Source organism: Atractosteus spatula, chromosome 5 (assembly GCF_055471065.1).
Source record: "Atractosteus spatula isolate fAtrSpa1 chromosome 5, fAtrSpa1.hap1, whole genome shotgun sequence".
NCBI classification, from domain to species: Eukaryota; Metazoa; Chordata; class Actinopteri; order Semionotiformes; family Lepisosteidae; genus Atractosteus; species Atractosteus spatula.
The window spans coordinates 9,389,660-9,408,870 of NC_142710.1; the positions used below are offsets into that span (position 1 = coordinate 9,389,660).

General features: G+C 43.3%; 3 protein-coding genes across 6 annotated transcripts in view; 1 reads left to right on the forward strand and 2 right to left on the reverse strand.

The window, feature by feature from the left end:
* LOC148834015 (butyrophilin subfamily 1 member A1-like) overlaps positions 1 to 19,211 on the forward strand; it is a 318,969-nt gene that overhangs the window by 91,595 nt on the left and 208,163 nt on the right. The window lies entirely within an intron of this gene.
* Positions 1 to 19,211, reverse strand: part of LOC148834017 (fructose-bisphosphate aldolase C-like) — a 62,704-nt gene that overhangs the window by 5,019 nt on the left and 38,474 nt on the right. The gene's annotated exons all lie outside the window — the stretch shown is intronic.
* On the reverse strand, positions 7,659 to 18,783 carry LOC148834018 (E3 ubiquitin-protein ligase TRIM39-like). The gene is made up of 8 exons (XM_088916274.1): positions 18,193 to 18,783; positions 15,392 to 15,487; positions 15,007 to 15,240; positions 14,721 to 14,880; positions 14,078 to 14,137; positions 13,604 to 13,636; positions 13,104 to 13,130; positions 7,659 to 8,752 (listed from the first exon to the last, which is right to left on the reverse strand). The coding sequence occupies exons 1-8, from the start codon at positions 18,781 to 18,783 to the stop codon at positions 8,205 to 8,207; spliced, it is 1,749 nt and encodes a 582-aa protein (XP_088772400.1). The 3' UTR covers positions 7,659 to 8,204.

Sequence of the window (19,211 nt, forward strand, 5' to 3'; positions counted from 1 at the left end):
GCAAACGATTTTTTTTATCGAAATACAAATTGAGATACTGTACTGTATAATGATGTGCATGAACAAAGGTATACTGCAATTTTCCTTAGATACGCGATTAATACTTCGTAGGAGGAGGCGGTCTTTTCCTCTTGTCTAACAGTCTGTCCACAAACAAAACATTCCTGTTAGACAAGAGGAATTGAAAAAAAACAATTTTGTCAATGAAAACCAGTGTGTGTGTGTCTCCCTGCTGGATGTTCCTCTCACAAACTGCTGAATGAATAAAATAATTTTATTGAAAATGCGTTTGCGATTGTCTGGTATTTAATTTGGTCCCTTTTAACTGTTTTTCGATCTACTGTATTGCTTTGAGATGCCACTTTTAAAGGCGATATGTAAAATAAAGTTTTTTTTATTATTGTTATAGAGAAACATGATCAGATTTTCCCTGGTTCAGAAAAAAGATCTAAAGTGCTACACATAACTTTCTCAATTGTATTGTCTTAATTTCTAAACTGTATTTAAAGCAGTGAACAACTGTAGGTGTCACATAACATTCAGAAATACAATCACGCATTTGACAAATAAAAACGATTATAATCTAATCCTTCCACGTTTGATCCCAAAATCCCAAGAAATATAAATCTTGACGGGTAGAAAGCTATGCTGAAAGTTTATTAAGATACTTAGAAGACAAAGATACTGTATCAATTTATGTTGCATTAGCCTGATTATGATTAAAAAACACATATAATTAAACACGCGTTTTCGATATAAATCAGAACACGATTTAAATCAATATAAATGTTTATATTGTAACGCATACTGTCCAGCCTCCATTTCTCTATAAAAATTTACTCTGTTGCACACACACACAATAGAAGCAGGCACCGCTGTCAGAAGGGAAGATGTGTTCAAAATATCGCAAATATCGATCATGTTGCGATATTTTGAAATATAAAAGTCAATTGATTGTCCATAATATCGCTATTCTATTTTTTCGAAGAAATGTTTGTTAAAAGAAAAGTCCAGCACCAGCTGGATTTGAACACACAACCTGTCAGCTGGTAGTCACGCACCTAGACCAGTCGGCTACAAGACAGCTTGCATGAACAGGGAGGCGAAACAGCCCTAGACAGCCCTGTCGCAGTACACGACTATAATCATATCGTTATTAAATTCTTTAGATACACGATTCCATATTATATTAGCAGAAAAGCTTAAAACTACCACTTTTTCACACGCTATTTCACATGCTAGTTAAATACTTCGATGCTTAAAATCGTTAGGGAGAAATGGAATACCGGTGTGTATTTTTCCTTTAAATTGCCGATTCCTGGAATCTGACTGGCTGACACCCCTCTGAAGTGGTTCCATAAAATCTGGTATACGGAAAAGAAAGCGTTGATAAATACAAGTGTCTTTTAATACACTCTTTGCTGTGCTCTTGAGGATCCTTGTGATATTTTAAGCTCTAGTTGAATGATAAGTGTCGCATTTTAAATCATTTTCATAGAAATTATGAAACGCCCTGTTAAAAGCAAGGAAGTTTTTATGCCCGTTGAAGTAAAACAAAATGCCTGACAAAGTATGGCTTGGACAGATTCCAAGTGCTTGTACAAATGTGCTAAAGAAATTATACTTTGAGTATACAGCTTGTCTAAAGTCATCCATTATTAATACTATTAGTAATATCTTCAGTAAAGGCTTTGATGCATAAATATTTCTGATAAAGGTAGGTTGTGTACTTTTGTCCAACTGAGCAATCTTGCTTTCATAAAATATACCAACATTTTAATGACTGATGATTAACATGCTGTAATACACAGTTCAAAATTAAAGGCTCAAATGCTGTACATGAGAGGTTAAGCTCCCCCTGGCGGTTTTACAAGGCGACGCCGGATAGTTAACCACGTGACAACACGTTAACTGCGTCATACCGCGTGATACTGTGACACGCCCACCGGGGTATGCCGCGAAATACCTCACGCATTTTGAATGGCTGCATCTGTACACACAGATGGTAATGATAGCTAAATATGAAAATGTACACAGCAATATTCTTTCTCTTTAATATAATTTAAATGATAAAATGTACACAATCACTATTCCTGAGGTCATCCTCTCCTTGCTAGTTCACAGGAGTGTGAATGACTGGAGCTTTATTGAGTCTCAGTACAAGTGATCTCTCACAGCAGGCAGAGCAGAGCCAAGAGTCGCAGGGGGGAGAGGAACTGTGCAGCAGGTCAGATAATCTGCTCTTGCTCTTCTCAAACAGTCAGATATGTGAACTGAAGAGCCTGCACTGAGCTTCTGAAGCAGCAGGGGGTGCTGTTCCTCAGCATCAGGTGAAGCTTCAAACACCTGTATTCTTCTTGATCCAGGGCCTGAAGCTGAGCACCCGGGTAAGGACCTTGAGGGTGTTGGGGGGTTTGCAGTTCTCACTGGTTATAAAACTCACAACCCTGACCTGAACCCATCTGTTGTTCTCTTTACACACCAGAGGGCCCCCAGAGTCACCCTGTAATGAGAGAGAGAGGGAGAGAGCACACACTGCTGGTGGTGGAGGGGAGTCCCCATTACCTGTAAAGCGCTTTGAGTGGAGTGTCCAGAAAAGTGCTATATAAGTGTAAGAAATTATTATTATTATTATTATTATTATTATTATTAATTATTAATAATAATACACCCGTATAATACGAAAGAGTAGGGGTGATACGAAAAAAGTAGGGGTGTAACCCCGGCATCCTGACCAAATTTCCCCATCGGCCTTTATCAATCATGGCCTCCTAACAATCCCCCTCTATGAATTGGCTTCATTACTCTGCTCTCCTCCCCACTGATAGCTGATGTGTGGTGAGCGTTCTGGCGCACTATGGCTGCCGTCACATCATCCAGGTGGGGCTGCACATTGGTGGTGGTGGAGGGGATCCCCATTACCTGTAAAGCGCTTTGAGTGGAGTGTCCAGAAAAAGCGCTATATAAGTGTAAGCAATTATTATTATTATTATTATTATTATATTTTGGGTAAAGTAGAGTTGTAGTTACTCACAGTTCCGGGCAGTGTGCTGCAGTGAGAACCCAGCAACTACTGATCAGGGAGCCACCACATTCAAAATACTCTCCAGGTTTCGTGTTGACAGGAGTGATCTGAAGATAAACCATCCAGGGCCACTCTCCCTCTGATGCATCCTGACCACCCACTACAGAGCTCCTGAACAGAGGAGAGCTGGACACTGGAGAGACACAGAGGGGTTCATACAGAACAGGCTTGAGATCAGTCATCCAGGACTACTGACCCTCCTTCACACCCTGACTGACCACTACAGAGCTCCTGGACAGAGGAGAGCTGGACACTGGAGAGACACAGAGGGGTTCATACAGAACAGGCTTGAGATCAGTCATCCAGGACCACTGTCCCTCCTTCACACCCTGACTGACCACTACAGAGCTGCTGGACACGGGAGAGACACAGAGGGGTTGTCATTGGGTAGTTTTAACACACTCCCTTGTGTTTTAGTTGGTCTAGTAATTGTGAGACACTCCCTGGAGTAAGCTAGTGTGTGAGGTCGCAGGTGGCTGACCCGTGAGCGAACTGCTGACTCACCGTTCAATTAGAAAGATAAGTTAAACACATTCCTTGTGTTGGAGATATTTTTATATAAATGAACCCTAAATCACGATATGGTGTCAGAATCGGTCCTGCTGCAGTAAACACGGGTCAAGGAAGGAATTGCAGCAAACTGAACAAAGGGAAGAAAACTCCGGTGAAACTGGAGAAGTTCCAGCCGCCCCCAGTCTGCAGTCCTCAGGTAATACTGCTGGAAACTAGAATCGATTTAAACGGCGATTCGAAGTGTATTCATCGACAGTTGTTGCGGATGAAAGAAGTGATGAAACGAAAGCGTCCATTTTATTACATATAATCGGGGAGGAAGCGCTGGAGGTTTAGAACAGCTTTCAGTCTGAAGCCGGAGAACACGTGAAGTTAGAAGTTATACTGGATACGTGTGAAAATACTGCCTTCCGAAACGATACATGACTTATGAGAGACACAGATTCTCCACTTGTGCACAGAAACCAGGTGAAACGATTGATCGATATCTGAGTAGCGAATACGGAGCAAAACGTGAGTGTGGAGAGTTAACAGAACCTGTAATAAAAGATCATGCACTCAGGGGAAGGTTGCTAAGGGAGCAAGATTTGGATGTGGAAAAAGCCGTCCGAATATGCAGGCAGCCGAAACAGTAAAAGCGATATGCAGGAAGAAAACTGTACGCGTGGTGACCAAAAAAGAAAACAAAAAGCATGCAATTACTGAGAGAAATAAAAACGGTAATGAACAAACGCATACACAAAGCGTGCATGAAGACGTAGCAGATTACAGCTCTCTCCTAGACACACAAATCATGTATGTGAAGATACTGTGATCATTTTATTATGATTTAGTTTTATTAGCCTTTAAAGTTATCAGTCTTGATTAAAATTTTGATCTTAAAATTATTTGAGTATAACATTGATTAATGTATAACCATATTACTACATATTCAAAAGCATTATTTAGGAAAAAAAAAAAAGAAAAACCAAAATTCACAGGTTTATTTACTGGGTGATCAGAATCTTGACAGGAGTCTCAGAGCAACTTCCTGCACAGCTTCTCTCCTGGAGAGCCTAGGAGAGCCTATGAGTAGGAGAGCCTATGAGTTCTCCTCCTTCTCCTTTCCTGAACACACAGGGGATACAGCACCTCAACACCATCAAAGACATCCCACTAACATGACCAGTGGGAGGTCCTGTGCAGTAAATACAGGTGTCAGCTGATTGCTAACTACAGAAATGTCATTGACAGACACAGAAAACCATTATAAATTTTGCAAAAACATTGTGCTTTAAAAATGCAGTGTAAGGGACATTGTAAAAGTGATTCACTGGTGGCTAAGGGGGAACGCCCTAGCCGAAGACAGGCGGCATTAAGGCCTGGACAACAGGACAGAGAAGGTGAGGCCTACATCAGGATGGTACATGCTGGCATATGGCTGCAGGAATTACAGGAGGCTCCTCGGGCCTGCAACACAATGGTTTCTAGCGCTGTCAGGACACAGGGCAGCCCAGACTTAACCAAAGGAACTTTGAGTTGAATTACTGATTGTCAGTGGCAGTACATACAGCTCTTGACAGAGACCGGGTGCTGGAGGCCTGGGGCCACAACCAGAAGGAGGACATGATCTGCTCCCTGGCGAGTGGGTTTGGGTCAAGAAGTTTCCTTTAGGCACCTTGCAGCCCCGTTGGGAAGGAGCGTTCCAGGTGCTGCTGACCACTGCATCGGCCGTCAGGCTGGAGGGGAAAGACCACTGGATCAGTCACTCACTGTCGGAGAGCTTCTTCAAGAGAAGCAGATTTGACCAGCTAAAGATGTTGTATTCTGCCATTTTGCTGTTTGATGTAAGAGAAGCGGGTCCAACAGGGGACCAGGAACAACATAGGGATCAGGGAGAAAAGCTGTTTCTGTCAGTCAGGAATAATCAGAGCTCGTGCTGGGTATGTATTGCCATACCACGTTACATGTTACAAGGAGGGCTGCCCTTGGGGGTCATTCCTTTTAATATGAATGACAATCTAGGTATACTAGATTGGACAAATGGAAGTACTCTGAACATATACAGTGGTGTGAAAAAGTGTTTGCCCCCTTCCTGATTTCTTATTTTTTTGCATGTTTGTCACACTGAAATGTTTCAGATCATCAAACAAATTGAAATATTAGACAAAGATAACACAAGTAAACACAAATTGCAGTTTTTAAATGAAGGTTTTTAATATTAAGGGGAAAAAAATCCAAACCTACATGGCCCTGTGTGAAAAAGTGATTGCCCCCCCTGTTAAAACATAAATCAACTGTGGTTTATCACATCTTTGGAAAGCGGAATTCAATTTCTCTAGCCACACCCAGGCCTGATTACTGCCACACCTGTTTTCAATCAAGAAATTACTTAAATAGGACCTGCCTGACAAAGTGAAGTAGACCAAAAGATCCTCAAAAGCTAGACATCATGCTGCGATCCAAAGAAATTCAGGAACGAATGAGAAACAGAGTAATTGAGATTTATCAGTCTGGAAAAAGTTATAAAGCCATTTCTAAAGCTTTGGGACTCCAGCGAACCACAGTGAGAGCCATTATCCACAAATGGCGAAAACATGGAACAGTGGTGAACCTTCCCAGGAGTGGCCGGCCGACCAAAATTGCCCCCAAGAGCGCAGCGACGACTCATCCAAGAGGTCAGAAAAAACACCACAACAACATCCAAAGAACTGCAGGCTTCACTTGCCTCAGTTAAGGTCAGTGTTCATGACTCCACCATAAGAAAGAGACTGGGCAAAAAAGGCCTGCATGGCAGAGTTCCAAGACGAAAACCACTGCTGATCAAAAAGAACATAAAGACTCGTCTCAGTTTTGCCAGAAAACATCTTGATGATCCCCAAGACTTTTGGGAAAATACTCTGTGGACTGACGAGACAAAAGTTGAACTTTTTGGAAGGTGTGTGTCCCATTACATCTGGCGTAAAAGTAACACAGCATTTCAGAAAAGGAACATCATACCAACAGTAAAATATGGTGGTGGTAGTGTGATGGTCTGGGGCTGTTTTGCTGCTTCAGGACCTGGAAGACTTGCTGTGGTAAATGGAACCATGAATTCTGCTGTCTACCAAAAAATCCTGATGGAGAATGTCTGGCCATCTGTTCATGACCTCAAGCTGAAGCACACTTGGGTTCTGCAGCAGGACAATGATCCAAAACACACCAGCAAGTCCACCTCTGAATAGCTTAAGAAAAACAAAATGAAGACTTTGGAGTGGCCTAGTCAAAGTCCTGACCTGAATCCGATTGAGATGTTGTGGCATGACCTTAAAAAAGCGGTTAAGGCTCAAAAACCCTCCAATGTGGCTGAATTACAACAATTCTGCAAAGATGAGTGGGCCAACATTCCTCCACAGCGCTGTAAAAGACTCATTGCCAGTTATCACAAACGCTTGATTGCAGTTGTTGCTGCTAAGGGTGGCCCAACCAGTTATTAGGTTTAGGGGGCAATCACTTTTTCACACAGGGCCATGTAGGTTTGGATTTTTTTCCCCTTAATAATAAAAACCTTCATTTAAAAACTGCATTTTGTGTTTACTTGTGTTATCTTTGTCTAATATTTCAATTTGTTTGATGATCTGAAACATTTCAGTGTGACAAACATGCAAACAAATAAGAAATCAGGAAGGGGGCAAACACTTTTTCAGACCACTGTATATTTATATATATATATCTCCACTTGTATATATATTTTTGTTAATATCAAGTGCAATTTGGTTACCCAAAGTGTTGTCACGTCCTCTGCTCACCACATTCTCACACTGAAACTGTATGCCAATGTAAAGGGAGGTAACTTAACGCAGCCGTATAGAGAAATAGCTAAAGGGCAGGGATGGAATCCCACAAATTTTGAGGGTTGGTATTTTAGGGTTTTGGGCTTTCATATGAAGAAAAACAGAGCTTTCACTGGCCGACTATCACACTTGATTGGAAACGAAAATATAGAAAAGACGAGAAAAAAAGAGAAAAGGACACCGCACTTCCCTCTGAGACAGAAATCAAATTTTTCACTTTAACTTCTCACACTAAACAAACCGCCACAGGAAAAATAAACCCAATAAAAACATAAAATACACAATACAGAATAAGCTGATGTAACCCTGTCTAAGGGGGGCAGGGTATTAGACTGGCTGTAACTGCTCACAGACACAGGGCTGCCTACAAACTACAACTCCCATAAACACCCTGAGCCTTCCTGTCTGCGTCACAGTCCCTATTCCTCCTGGCTGTGGTGACGTCAGTGGGTCCCCGTTCTGGCAGCTTCACAGTCACCGGTGCACAGGAGAGACTCACACGGGATTTCTTTTTTAAAAGTTTTTCTTAAAATTAGAAAAAAACACGGGAGGGTTTCCAGAGATATTTACAGGTCAGGAGTACAGCAGGCTGGGAGCGAGTTATCTATCTCACCCTCTCTTGTACATGTTGCTTTCCCCTGTTTAAAATCTTTACTGTAATATAACATGTTTAAACAACATCGTCATCATCTAAAATTACTATTATATTTATTACATCATCTTACTACCTTTCAGTAAACCCGTCTCCCAGTATGAGCAGTAGGACAGAGAGCTGGGAGAGAGTCAGCCTGTGTTCATGAGTCAGTGACGGGATTAATCTCCACACTGACAGCAGGCAGCAGCTCAAGGGCTTTATCTGAATCCTCCGTACAGAAGACAGGATAGATCTTCTCCCCCTGAGCGAAGACCATGTCAGTGAAAGTGTAGACATGAGCTCTGGACTCCACTGTGTAAAAGGAGACCTTCCTTTCCTCAATATCCACACACACCCCCAGCTTCCTGGGCCACAGACTGAGTGGGAGACGGGTCACAGGGGCAGTGAGAGCAGAGAAACCAGCAGAGCCAGAGTTCAGACACCAGTAACCCTGCTGGGGAGAGGAGCTGATCCATCCTTTCCTCTCTGCTGACTCTCTGGTCACTCCTATTCTCCAGTATCGATTCACCTCCACCTCCCAGTAGTGTCTCCTTGAGGTGAAGGCCTCCCTGCTCACAACACAGGGATAGAGATCAAATCTGTGAGGATTGTCAGAGAGACTCTTCCTCTGTCCCCATCTCACTCTCTTCCCATCCTCAGACAGGCTGAGCTCACAGTGAGCTGTATCCGGGTCCAGAGTCACAGCAGCTGGGGAATTAAACAGCAAACATCACAACAGGCTCCAATTACATTCCAAATCAACTCCATTATACTGTGAAATGTATTTGTCCCCAAACACACCAAGAGAGAAAAACAAGTAAGTTACTAATTACTTCTCTTCCCTTCCAGAGAAACGATATATTCTGTCGTTGTTTCACTAAGTATTACACATGCAAGTGATCCCCAATATCCTCTAAATACAAACATTAAACATTTGTTTTCACAGCGATGAAGCTTTATTTTTTTTAAACAACATTATTAATAAACACAGGACCGAACAGACTGCAGAAGAAACTACAGCCCGACCACTCGCTTTCAAACACTTCAAAACCCACCACAATGACCTGTATACTGTAAGAAACTGGACAGCCTGTCTGTTAAACCGGTTTATTTCAAATCCCAGTTCAGCAGCTCGTTCATCTTCTCTAAGACCATTTTCCTGATGAGGCAGAAAAAAAAAGTGCTGAATTCAAAGACTGCATAATGCTTGTTTGTTACAGAAGAAAACATAATGGAAAAAGCAAAACCTTGTTGAAATAAAGGACTTCACACTTACTTTGAAAATGTGAAAAAATATCCAAAGTATTCAAATTAAACAAGAAATAACAAGAATAATAATCTCTGATAGGAGACAGTAGAAGCAGTATTAACTCTTAATTCTTAATACTTAATACTGAATAAATACTCTCCCTTTGTCTGCCTGTCAATATTAGTGAAAATCAAAGAGATTCCTCTCAGGTCTTATTTCTTTTCTTTACTCCTGGAGTCTAGAAAGGCTGACACAGCTACCTACATGAATTTATAAAAACACCACATTCATTTCTGGACTCAGAGTGCCTGTATTTTGGTGATGAGAGAGGTTGCCCTCTGCTGGACACTGCAGCTCTGAAGTGTCAACATCTTCCACTGATACTTGACACTTATTCTGTGTAGAACAGGACAAAGTGTCAAACACTGACTTATTCACAGGAGAGTCTATCAGTCTGGAAACACAGACAACATCTAAATCACTCCTGTCCTGAAATGAGGTCCCCAATATCACAGGCAAACACCCCAATACACACTCACTCTGGTGGGACTAATGAAATAATATTGATACTCTAGTGTCATTCTTAGTGAAACACACCACTGGGTTATTATCCCTGGCCAATAAAAGGAGCCCTACAGTCCCAGTAAATACCCCTCTTAATCTAACCATAAGCACCTGACTCTGACATGTCTGAGCTGCTCTGAGGAAAACAGGCCACAGAGACACTGACTGACTTCATGTCACTGAAACACTGTCAGTAAAGAGAGATCAGAATTAATTACCCCCTGTCCTGAGAGGAGGGCAATTCTCAGCTCAATACTCTACTGCCCCTTCCATTCACAGTGCTGGCATGAGTAACTGAAATTTACAGAAGCTTTTTTGTGTCACAGAGTGAAAGTATTTATTGTGGTTAGATGAGATAGTATTGTGTTTGAATGCAGTAGTTAATTTGTGAACAATGCTGCCTACTGTTTGAATATCTGGTATTATATCTGCAATAATATTGTCCTGTGTAAAGCAGCATTGACTTTAACAACAGCTCCCCCCTATCGTCACACTCCTCTTTCTGGAAAAACAATAATCTAAAGGAGCACATGTCCTGTCTTGTACACATGAAGTACAGAAAGCTGTCTGTGAGTGTTCCAGGGTTAAATGTGTGTCATTTTTACCATTTCTGTGACAAAGAGAATTGACACAGATTTCCAAATGTCTGTTACTCTTGATGTGAAACCGCAAAAACATGTCCTGTACAGGGTGTTTGCTCACTCTTTAAACACTGAATGGAATACATTTATGATGACTTATACCTCCTGTTGGCTTCCTGTCACTCTTACTGTTGGTCCCAGTAAACAGCAAGCCAGCAATGGACAAACTGTGTAACAGGCTGTGTGGGGGATAAATACCCCCAACACCCCAATCTTACCAGTACTAATAAGACACCTGATGGCCAAGAGTCTCAGACTCTTGAAACAGTCCACTAGTCTCTTACTGACTGGACCTGAGAGCTCTGTCAGGACACACAGATATGCCCCCTGTTCTGGGAAGAGTCCCTCATTCCCAAATAAATACCTCCTGACTGAGAGGCTATAGGCATCTGCCCCAGACAGGTGTAGCGGCAATGCTTGTTAATAAGACAGAATTAAGCGTTGGTATGCTCCTAAAGGAGGCCCCATCTCTCTCTTCATCTCTGTGGTGCAGCCACAGAGAAAGTATTCATGTAGGCTGATTTAAGATGTTTTCCTTTGATAAGGGATAGCTCCCAAAGGGGGATGCACTTAGCTAAGCCTGGCTATCATGATCAATGGTCATCTATTGGCGCCTATCTGTCTAGGGAGTGCCAGATGGACTTCTGGACTGCATTCCTAAGTGTCAGGAGTAAGTGACTTATATCTCACCTTGACCAACCAATCAGGGACTGGTAATACCACGTGGGTCTCCAATGCCCGCCAAACTCTCAACCAATCAGCACACATCTGGGTCTTGATCAAAAAGGGAGCGCAAGCTCAGTTCTGGGCTCTCCTTGGCCACATTCGCGCATCCTCAGAGACAATCACGTGACAACTGCTGTTGTCTGCACTGGGACTTGGACTTTGTTCTAAGCGCGAGGCCCAGGATCCCATACGTACTCAGAATTCTACCAACGTGAATGCTCCGCTTGATCAACGGCAGCCTACAGTTGGACCCTCGTCGACAACCTGAATAGCTTATTCAGAAGCAGTGCTGGACCGGGAACGAACCAGTTTCTTCCCAGGCAAAAGAGTGACTTGTGAGGACTCGCGGTCACACACTGTGCATAGAGACTTTCTACTAGCCAGCCGGACTGCTGGTAGATCCCCTCGGAGCAACGACTGCCCTGCGCGCCGCAGTCAGATTCCTCCGCCCGTCCTACTCCGAGCTGCACCTCGACTGGTTGGCCGGTAGCCAGAGGACGCCGACACAGCGCCCATTGGACAACCGCTGGAACAGAGGCTGCAACAGAGCCTGTCAGCTGGTTTGGTGTTCGTGCCGGGAAATTCCAAATCCAAACACAGTGGATAAGTAAACCCCATGTTCTACATTGCGTCTCGAGAATTTAATTGTACCTCAACACAAGTTGTTATCAATTTAATTCATGAGTAATGTATTTACTTCCGAGTTTAGAGTAACAGTGGGTAATAACACTGATTAGCGATTTGGTAACCGAACGATATATATTGACATATATTCTCTGTTGTGTATCTCTTTGTGTTTGCATCTCTTCGAGATTATATACCTTGTATATTGATAACCCTCACAGTAAGGTCTGCCGCTCGTATCCAGGCAGACTAGTATATCTTTGGTGCACAATTTATATTAATAAATGTATCTCGTGTATTGAACCCGTGTGTGTGCGTTGTTAGTTGTTCTGACGATTGATTTTCTAAAAGCCCCAACGAACAACCTCGTGATTACTGTTACAATTAATAATTGTCTCAGTAAACCCATCAAACCACTACACAGGTAACCAGACAGATGTAGTGGCACCAAACCATGAACCTTAAATTACAGCTCTCAGTAAACACATCACATTAAAATGTGCACATCCGAGTGTCCTGTAATTAATTCTGGCAGAGGGAACCCCTCCAGGCTCCCAGATTTCCTGCTGGTCCCCTTCAGTAGAAGCCTGCACAGTCCACTGTTCAGACTTTCACTCTTCAGATGAACTCTTCCACCTTCAATCAAACTCAGGAAGTCCAGAACAAGAGAATTCCTCTCAGCTACTCCATTTCTCTCTAATACAGTAATCACAAACAGAAACACCCTTTACACCAAGTTTTCCAACTTCACCTAAATCAGTACCAGTCACCTTCAATAACGAGACAGTGGAGCAGAAACACCAGAATATTCTACCACAATGAATCCAAGCTGTAAATCACTGTAAGTCGTTCACTCTCACAACAAATTAAGAAGATACCCTCTCTCCTACTATAAAAGGACACATGATTTTGCTGAGAGGTATCCTTTGCTCTGATTTTCCAGACAGATTAAGTCCTGACTGTTTCTTCCTGCTGACCCATCAGACCGGTTGATATGTGAAGAGAAGAAGCCATTTCTCAGACAAGAGAGAGGCCTACAGGAAATTCCCACCATGGAACTTTGAATGATCTTCATAGCTCACTGAGATTTCACGTAGGTTGTTACAGAAACATGAGATTGAAATACATCTCCTTCTGTTTACACACCATGAATAACCATCTCACTCTAAATAGACTTTCTGGACTCAAGACCTCAATAACCCCAGACACTAGGGCTTAAAACAGCATCTCTGTCATCAAGAAGAGACAGACCTACCTGCAGCACTGCACAGCCACTGCCATTCTGAAACACAGAGATACAGACACTGTTAATCACAGTCACACACTGGAGCACAAAGACACAGACACTGTTAATCACAGACACACACTGGAACACAGAGATACAAACACTGTTAATCACAGACACACACTAGAACACAGAGATATAGACACTGTTCATCACACTTTCGCACTGGAACACAGAGATACAGACACTGTTAATCACAGTCACCCACTGGAACACAGAGATAAAGACACTGTTAATCACAGACACACACTGGAACAGAGAGATACAAACACTGTTGATCACAGACACAGACTGGAACACAGAGATACAGACACTGTTAATCACACTTTCACACTGGAACACAGATACAGACACTGTTAATCACAGACACACACTGGAACTCAGAGATACAGACACTGTTAATCACAGTCACAAACTGGTAATAAGATGTCAGTACAGTCAGTCAGCAGAGTTTCCCACTGTGTACATACGTGATTTAGGTAGAGGAACTCGCTTCACAGGATCTGCAGAGGAGAAGTAGATCTTTATTGTATTAAAGACCATCCTTGCTTCTTACCTGTCATTATAGCAGAATTTATTCTACAGTCTGCAGTCAGTTCATTTCAGGATCCCCAGACTCCACTGCAGTGTGGATCAGAGCGTCAGTGAGTGTGAGCAGCAGTGGCTGGAAGACTGGAGTCTCACTCAATAAGACTGAGCAGCACAAGGCAATAAGACACACAGAGCTGTGATACTGAGAACTGAGCATTGCTCAGTCATCTTTGTCCTGTACCCACAGTGACCAGTATCACTCTCTGAGTGACCTGTACCCACAGTGACCAGTATGCTTCACTGTGTGAATCAGTGTGTGTCAGAGTGTGTATCAGTTTATGTATTACTGTTCCTGCTGTGTGTTTGAGCTCCATGTATATTTCAGGGGGGAGTTGTTGTGAAAACAGACTCACAGTGTAAAAGCTCTGCTCTGGACCCGGGCTCTGGAGTCAGCAGACTGTAGACTTCAGTCACTGGGGAGACACACAGAGAAATGTCTCATCAGGGCTGCAGTAACAGAGTAACAGGAATAACAGAGCTGTTCTTCTTCACTTGGGCCGTAGCTCCTATTGTAACAGGACTGTCCTACTGTATTGGTACTGTAGACACACACTGGAACACAGAGATACAGACACTGTTAATCAAATTAACAGAAAATCCATTAACAATTTCACGAGGAATGACAATGCCCCGAAATCAAAGCGTGGCGAACTATTGGAGTGAATATTTGGCTTAACCCTCTTGGCTGAGTGCCGACCTCCTGGCCATAGAACGAGGAGGCCAGGACCCCCCGCAAGGGGGACCAAGGGGCAGCTGCAGAGCTGGAGTTGGGGTGGAGGTTGGATGCAAAAGACACGAGGGAGATATTGCATTTGGTATTTACAACATTCGGTGTAGGAAGGATGAAGGGAGTGATCGCTTATCACTGACGGCTGGGAATGATTGAGCGTGGTTGTTGTCATCCCTCCTGAACTTTAGTTAAATAAACTCTATATAAGAGAAAAACGTGACATTTATAAGTTAACCAGAAAGACATCAGTGTGTTTCTCCACTAACCTGTCGTGGAAACCTTTATTGATTCCTTCTTGCAGAGATCCTCCAGTCGCTCTTTCAGTCCAGAGACAGCTCTCCTCACTGCCTCAGGAGAGAAGTGTGGACTGACAGGGATGCTGGGTGAGTCTCCAGCTCCAGGAGGGACACAGACAGACTGGAAATCCTGCAGCAGGGAAGAGAAAGAGGAGTTTCCAGTCAAACACAGCACACATTCCTGGGGAGAAGCCAGGAGCAGCTCTGTGTGAGAGACACCCTTCTGTACTGCAGAGTCACAGAGCAGTGATGTTACCTGGAGGAAATGGATGTGATCCTCTGTGTGTGAGAGCTGGTCCAGCTCAGCATCTCTCCTCTTCAGCTCAGTGATCTCCTTCTCCAGTCGCTCTAGAAGTCCTTCAGCCTGACTCACTGCAGCCCTCTCTTGAGCTCTGATCAGCTGTGTGACCTCAGAGTGTGTTCTCTCAATGGAGCGGATCAGCTCAGTAAAGATCCTGTCAGTGTCCTGTACTGCTGTGCGTGCAGAGCTCTGAGGGAGGAGACACACAGTGGATTATTACACAGGAAAACACTCAAACTACATTATGCTGTATGCTTTTTTTCCAAAGGGTACTGTCCAATGTCCAGGTCCAGCTGTGGAAATGTGTGTCTGTGTGTCCACTCCTCTGTTCAATACCCACTCTGAGTGACTCCACGGCCTGTCTCAGCTCCTGCAGCTCCTTCTCTCTCTCCTGGAGTATCTTCTGGGTTTGTGTCTGTGTCGCCCCCACCTGCTTCTGTGGATGAACAGAGACATTCAGGACATTTCTGCTGTAAGAGAATCACATCACAGAGACACCCCTCAGAGTCACCCTGGAAAAGTCACACTCTGTATCTCTGATGTCTTATCCACACGAGATGTGTTTCCTGGTCCTGTCTGACACGCTCCTGTTTCTTGTCTAATCTACACCGGCAGCATGTGCAGCGCAGCAGAGCATGAGTCTCCACCTCCTACTTGAGTTTTACACCTCACACCTGGGTCTGCATATCTGTATGTGAAGTGAAATGTAAAAATGAAATAATCATGTTTCTAATTATATATAAAACATAATCTAGAGATTTCAGATTTCATTAATCTCAATATAGTGTCCTGACTGCTCTCTGCATCTCCAAACAGAGGATTTCAGCAGTGCTGATGAGCCCTGTTGCTACTAGTTTCCCCTGCAGTCAGTTGAGACCCTGTGGCTGAATGTGCTTGACCACTGGAGGAGGTTCTGGACCAGGCAGACCATGTGTCCAACCACATCTCACATCCTGTCTGCTTCTGGGAAAATTCAGATCATTTCAGAGGACAAAAGGAAACATGTTCTGTGTCAGATTGACTCCAGCAGAGCCCAGCGTGAGTCTTGTATTTAATAGCGCATGTGAAGATATTATACCACAGTTAACTGTTTTTTGTGTCTGAGATCCACCACCTGCCTATTAGATCCCCTTCCCAGCACTTTATTTCAATCCTGTTTCTCTGTTTTCTGCCCCATAGTCCTCAATATAATAAATGAATCCTTGAGCACTGATGTGGTACCAGTGGCTTCACAACTGCTGCTGTTACCCCTGCGTGAAAAAAAAAGAATCAAGGGTCTCGATAACCCAAACAAATTTCGACCTATATCCAACATTCATACCCTTTCATTACCTTTTCTTGCAAAAATTTTAGAATGTGCTGCTAGATTTCAGTTAAATAATCCTCTTTGAACTCCAATCTGGTTTCAGACAACTTCACAGCACAAAAACCGCCCTGGTCAAAGTCACTAACGATCTTCTAATGACTTCTGATTCTGGTTCTCTTTCTGTCCTCATTCTTACTGAACTCAGTGCTGCTTTCAACACTGCCAGCCATGACCTCTCACTTTCTTGTCTTGACACTGTGTTTGGAGTTTCTGACACTGCTCTTCAATGGTTCCAGTCTTACCTCACTGATCACTTTCACTTTGTCTCTCTTGGCGATTGTAGCTCTGAAATTGGACTCATTAAGTCTGGTCTTCCTCAGGGGTTGACACTGGTCCCCTACCCTTCAGCATGTATGAGTTCTGATGATACTCAAATCTGCAGTACAGTATATCCATACTAAACTGACACTGACATGTCTCTGCTCTAATTGCTTCTCTGACATAAACACATGGATGACTCACAATTTCCTTCATTTAAACTGCGACAAGACAGAAGTCATGCTTCTTGGCACACCAATGCAGTATCCTTATCTGTGGATGACACTGTACTGGAGTCACAGTCAAAATTGAAGAACTTGGGGGTGATATCTGATCCAGGATGACATATTCAACAAATTATCAAAACATCATTCTTCCACCTCAGAAATACTGCCAGGCTGCGTCCTATGTTAGAGCTAACTGTTGCTGAAAACTGGTCAACTCTTTCATCTTTTTCCTCTTATTGACTACAGTAACACTCCACTCACTGGGGTATCTAAACCAACACTGAACAAAATTCAGTATGTCCAGAATTTGACAGCCAGGATTCTGACCAGGTCTAGTGCAACTGATCACATTACTCCTTTCCTGGAGTCCTTGCACTGGCTTCCTATCAGGTTTCATGTCGACTTCAATGTCCTCATGCTCCCCTAAAAGTCTCTGCATGGCTTGACACCTCAGTACCTGTCAGAGTTACTATCATCCTACTCCCCACCTCACAACCTTCACTCTTCTAATTCTGGTCTCCTGTCTGTCCTCCAAACCAGCACTCTGGGTGACAGGGCTTCTCCTGCTGCAGCCCAAAGCTCTGGAATTCTATCCCTATGGGTATCATAGAGTCACCTTCCCTGAGCTCTTTCAAATCCAGACTCACAATATTCTATTCATTCATTCAAGAGCTTAAATTTAACTGGGTCTGTTTCTACCCTTTGATTTTTTTACCACCTCTTGTAAAGGTGTCATATAAAAATAATGTTTATTATTATTGATCATACAGTTGTGGTGAAATTAAAGTAGGACTTCTTTAATGAGGATGCAGTCTGTTCTAGAGGTGTTGAGTGTGCTGTGTATTAATGAGGATGCATTCTATTCTAGAGGTGTTGAGTGTGCTGTGCATTAATGAAGGTGCAGTCTGTTCTAGAGGTGTTGAGTGTGCTGTGCATTAATGAGGGTGCAGTCTGTTCTAGAGGTGTTGAGTGTGTTGTGCATTAATGAGGGTGCAGTCTGTTCTAGAGGTGTTGAGTGTGCTGTGTAGTTGTACAGGTTCATTGATGCTACAAGTGGACAGTAAAGAGGGAAACAGTGAAGGTGAGGAGGACGAGATAATGAACAGGAGACACTTCAGAGACACAACCAGTGTGGATCACAGCTGAGTACATGAGCAGGACTCAGCAGTGGAGATCCAGCATTACAGATACAGCAAATACAGTCCAGAGATCACTTGGAGCCCCAAATATACTACATATCCTTTTTACATGTTGTACTAGACACTTTATGAACAGACTCAAAGTCCTCACCTGTTTCTCTGTCCTTCCTGCTGCAGCTGAGACAGTATCATGGCCTCTGTGTTCATCCATTACACAAAGATAGCAAACACACTTCTCATCATTACGGCAATAGAACTCCAGCAGTTTGTCATGAGTGGAGCAGATCTTCTCCTGCAGTTGTCCTGTGGCCTCAACCAGCTTGTGTCTCTTGAAAGCAGGAGATTCATAGTGAGGCTGGAGGTGAGTCTGACAGTAAGAGGCCAGACACACCAGACAGGATTTCACAGCTCCCCTCTGTCTCCCAGTGCAGACATCACACAGCACATCTCCAGGGCCAGCAGGAGTGTGAGCAGGAGGAGGGCCACTGAGCCCTGTCTCCTTCAGTTTCTCCACCACTTCAGCCAGGATGGTGTTTCTGTGAAGATCAGGTCTTGGGGTGAAGGTCTGTCTGCACTGGGGGCAGCTGTAGATCCCAGTCTGATAGTTCTGATCCCAGCAGTTCTTAATACAGCCCTTACAGTAACTGTGTCCACAGAGCAGAGTCACTGGATCCTTCAGCAAATCCAGACACACTGAGCAGCAGAACTGGTCCTGAGAAAATGGAAAAGTGCCTTCTGCCATTTTTCTAACAAGTAAAAGCTGCACAGAGAGGAGCAGTAGAGACAGAGCTGCAGTGAGGCTGTTTCTAATGAAAAGAAACTGATCTCTGAGTGACATTTCCTGGATCTGCAGGGTTATTAGCGGATGTGGTTTAATGCTGCAGTTATGAAACGGCTTTGGTGGTTGTTGTTTAAAAGAAGGTCTGGTGTTGTAGGGGAGGTGTTTAATTAAAATTAAAGGTTTTAATTTTAAATTTAAATTTAATTAAAGTATTTTTAATAAACTTGGATGTTAGTAGCTGCTCATGTGGAGTCAATCCAGTTGTTTGTGTTCCCAATAATCAAAACAATAAAATACTAACTCGTTCACACAGCATGAGAAGATCAGAGCATGATGGTGACAGACAAGAGGAGGCCAGCTGGCCCATCCAGCTGTTTAATCGTTGGGAG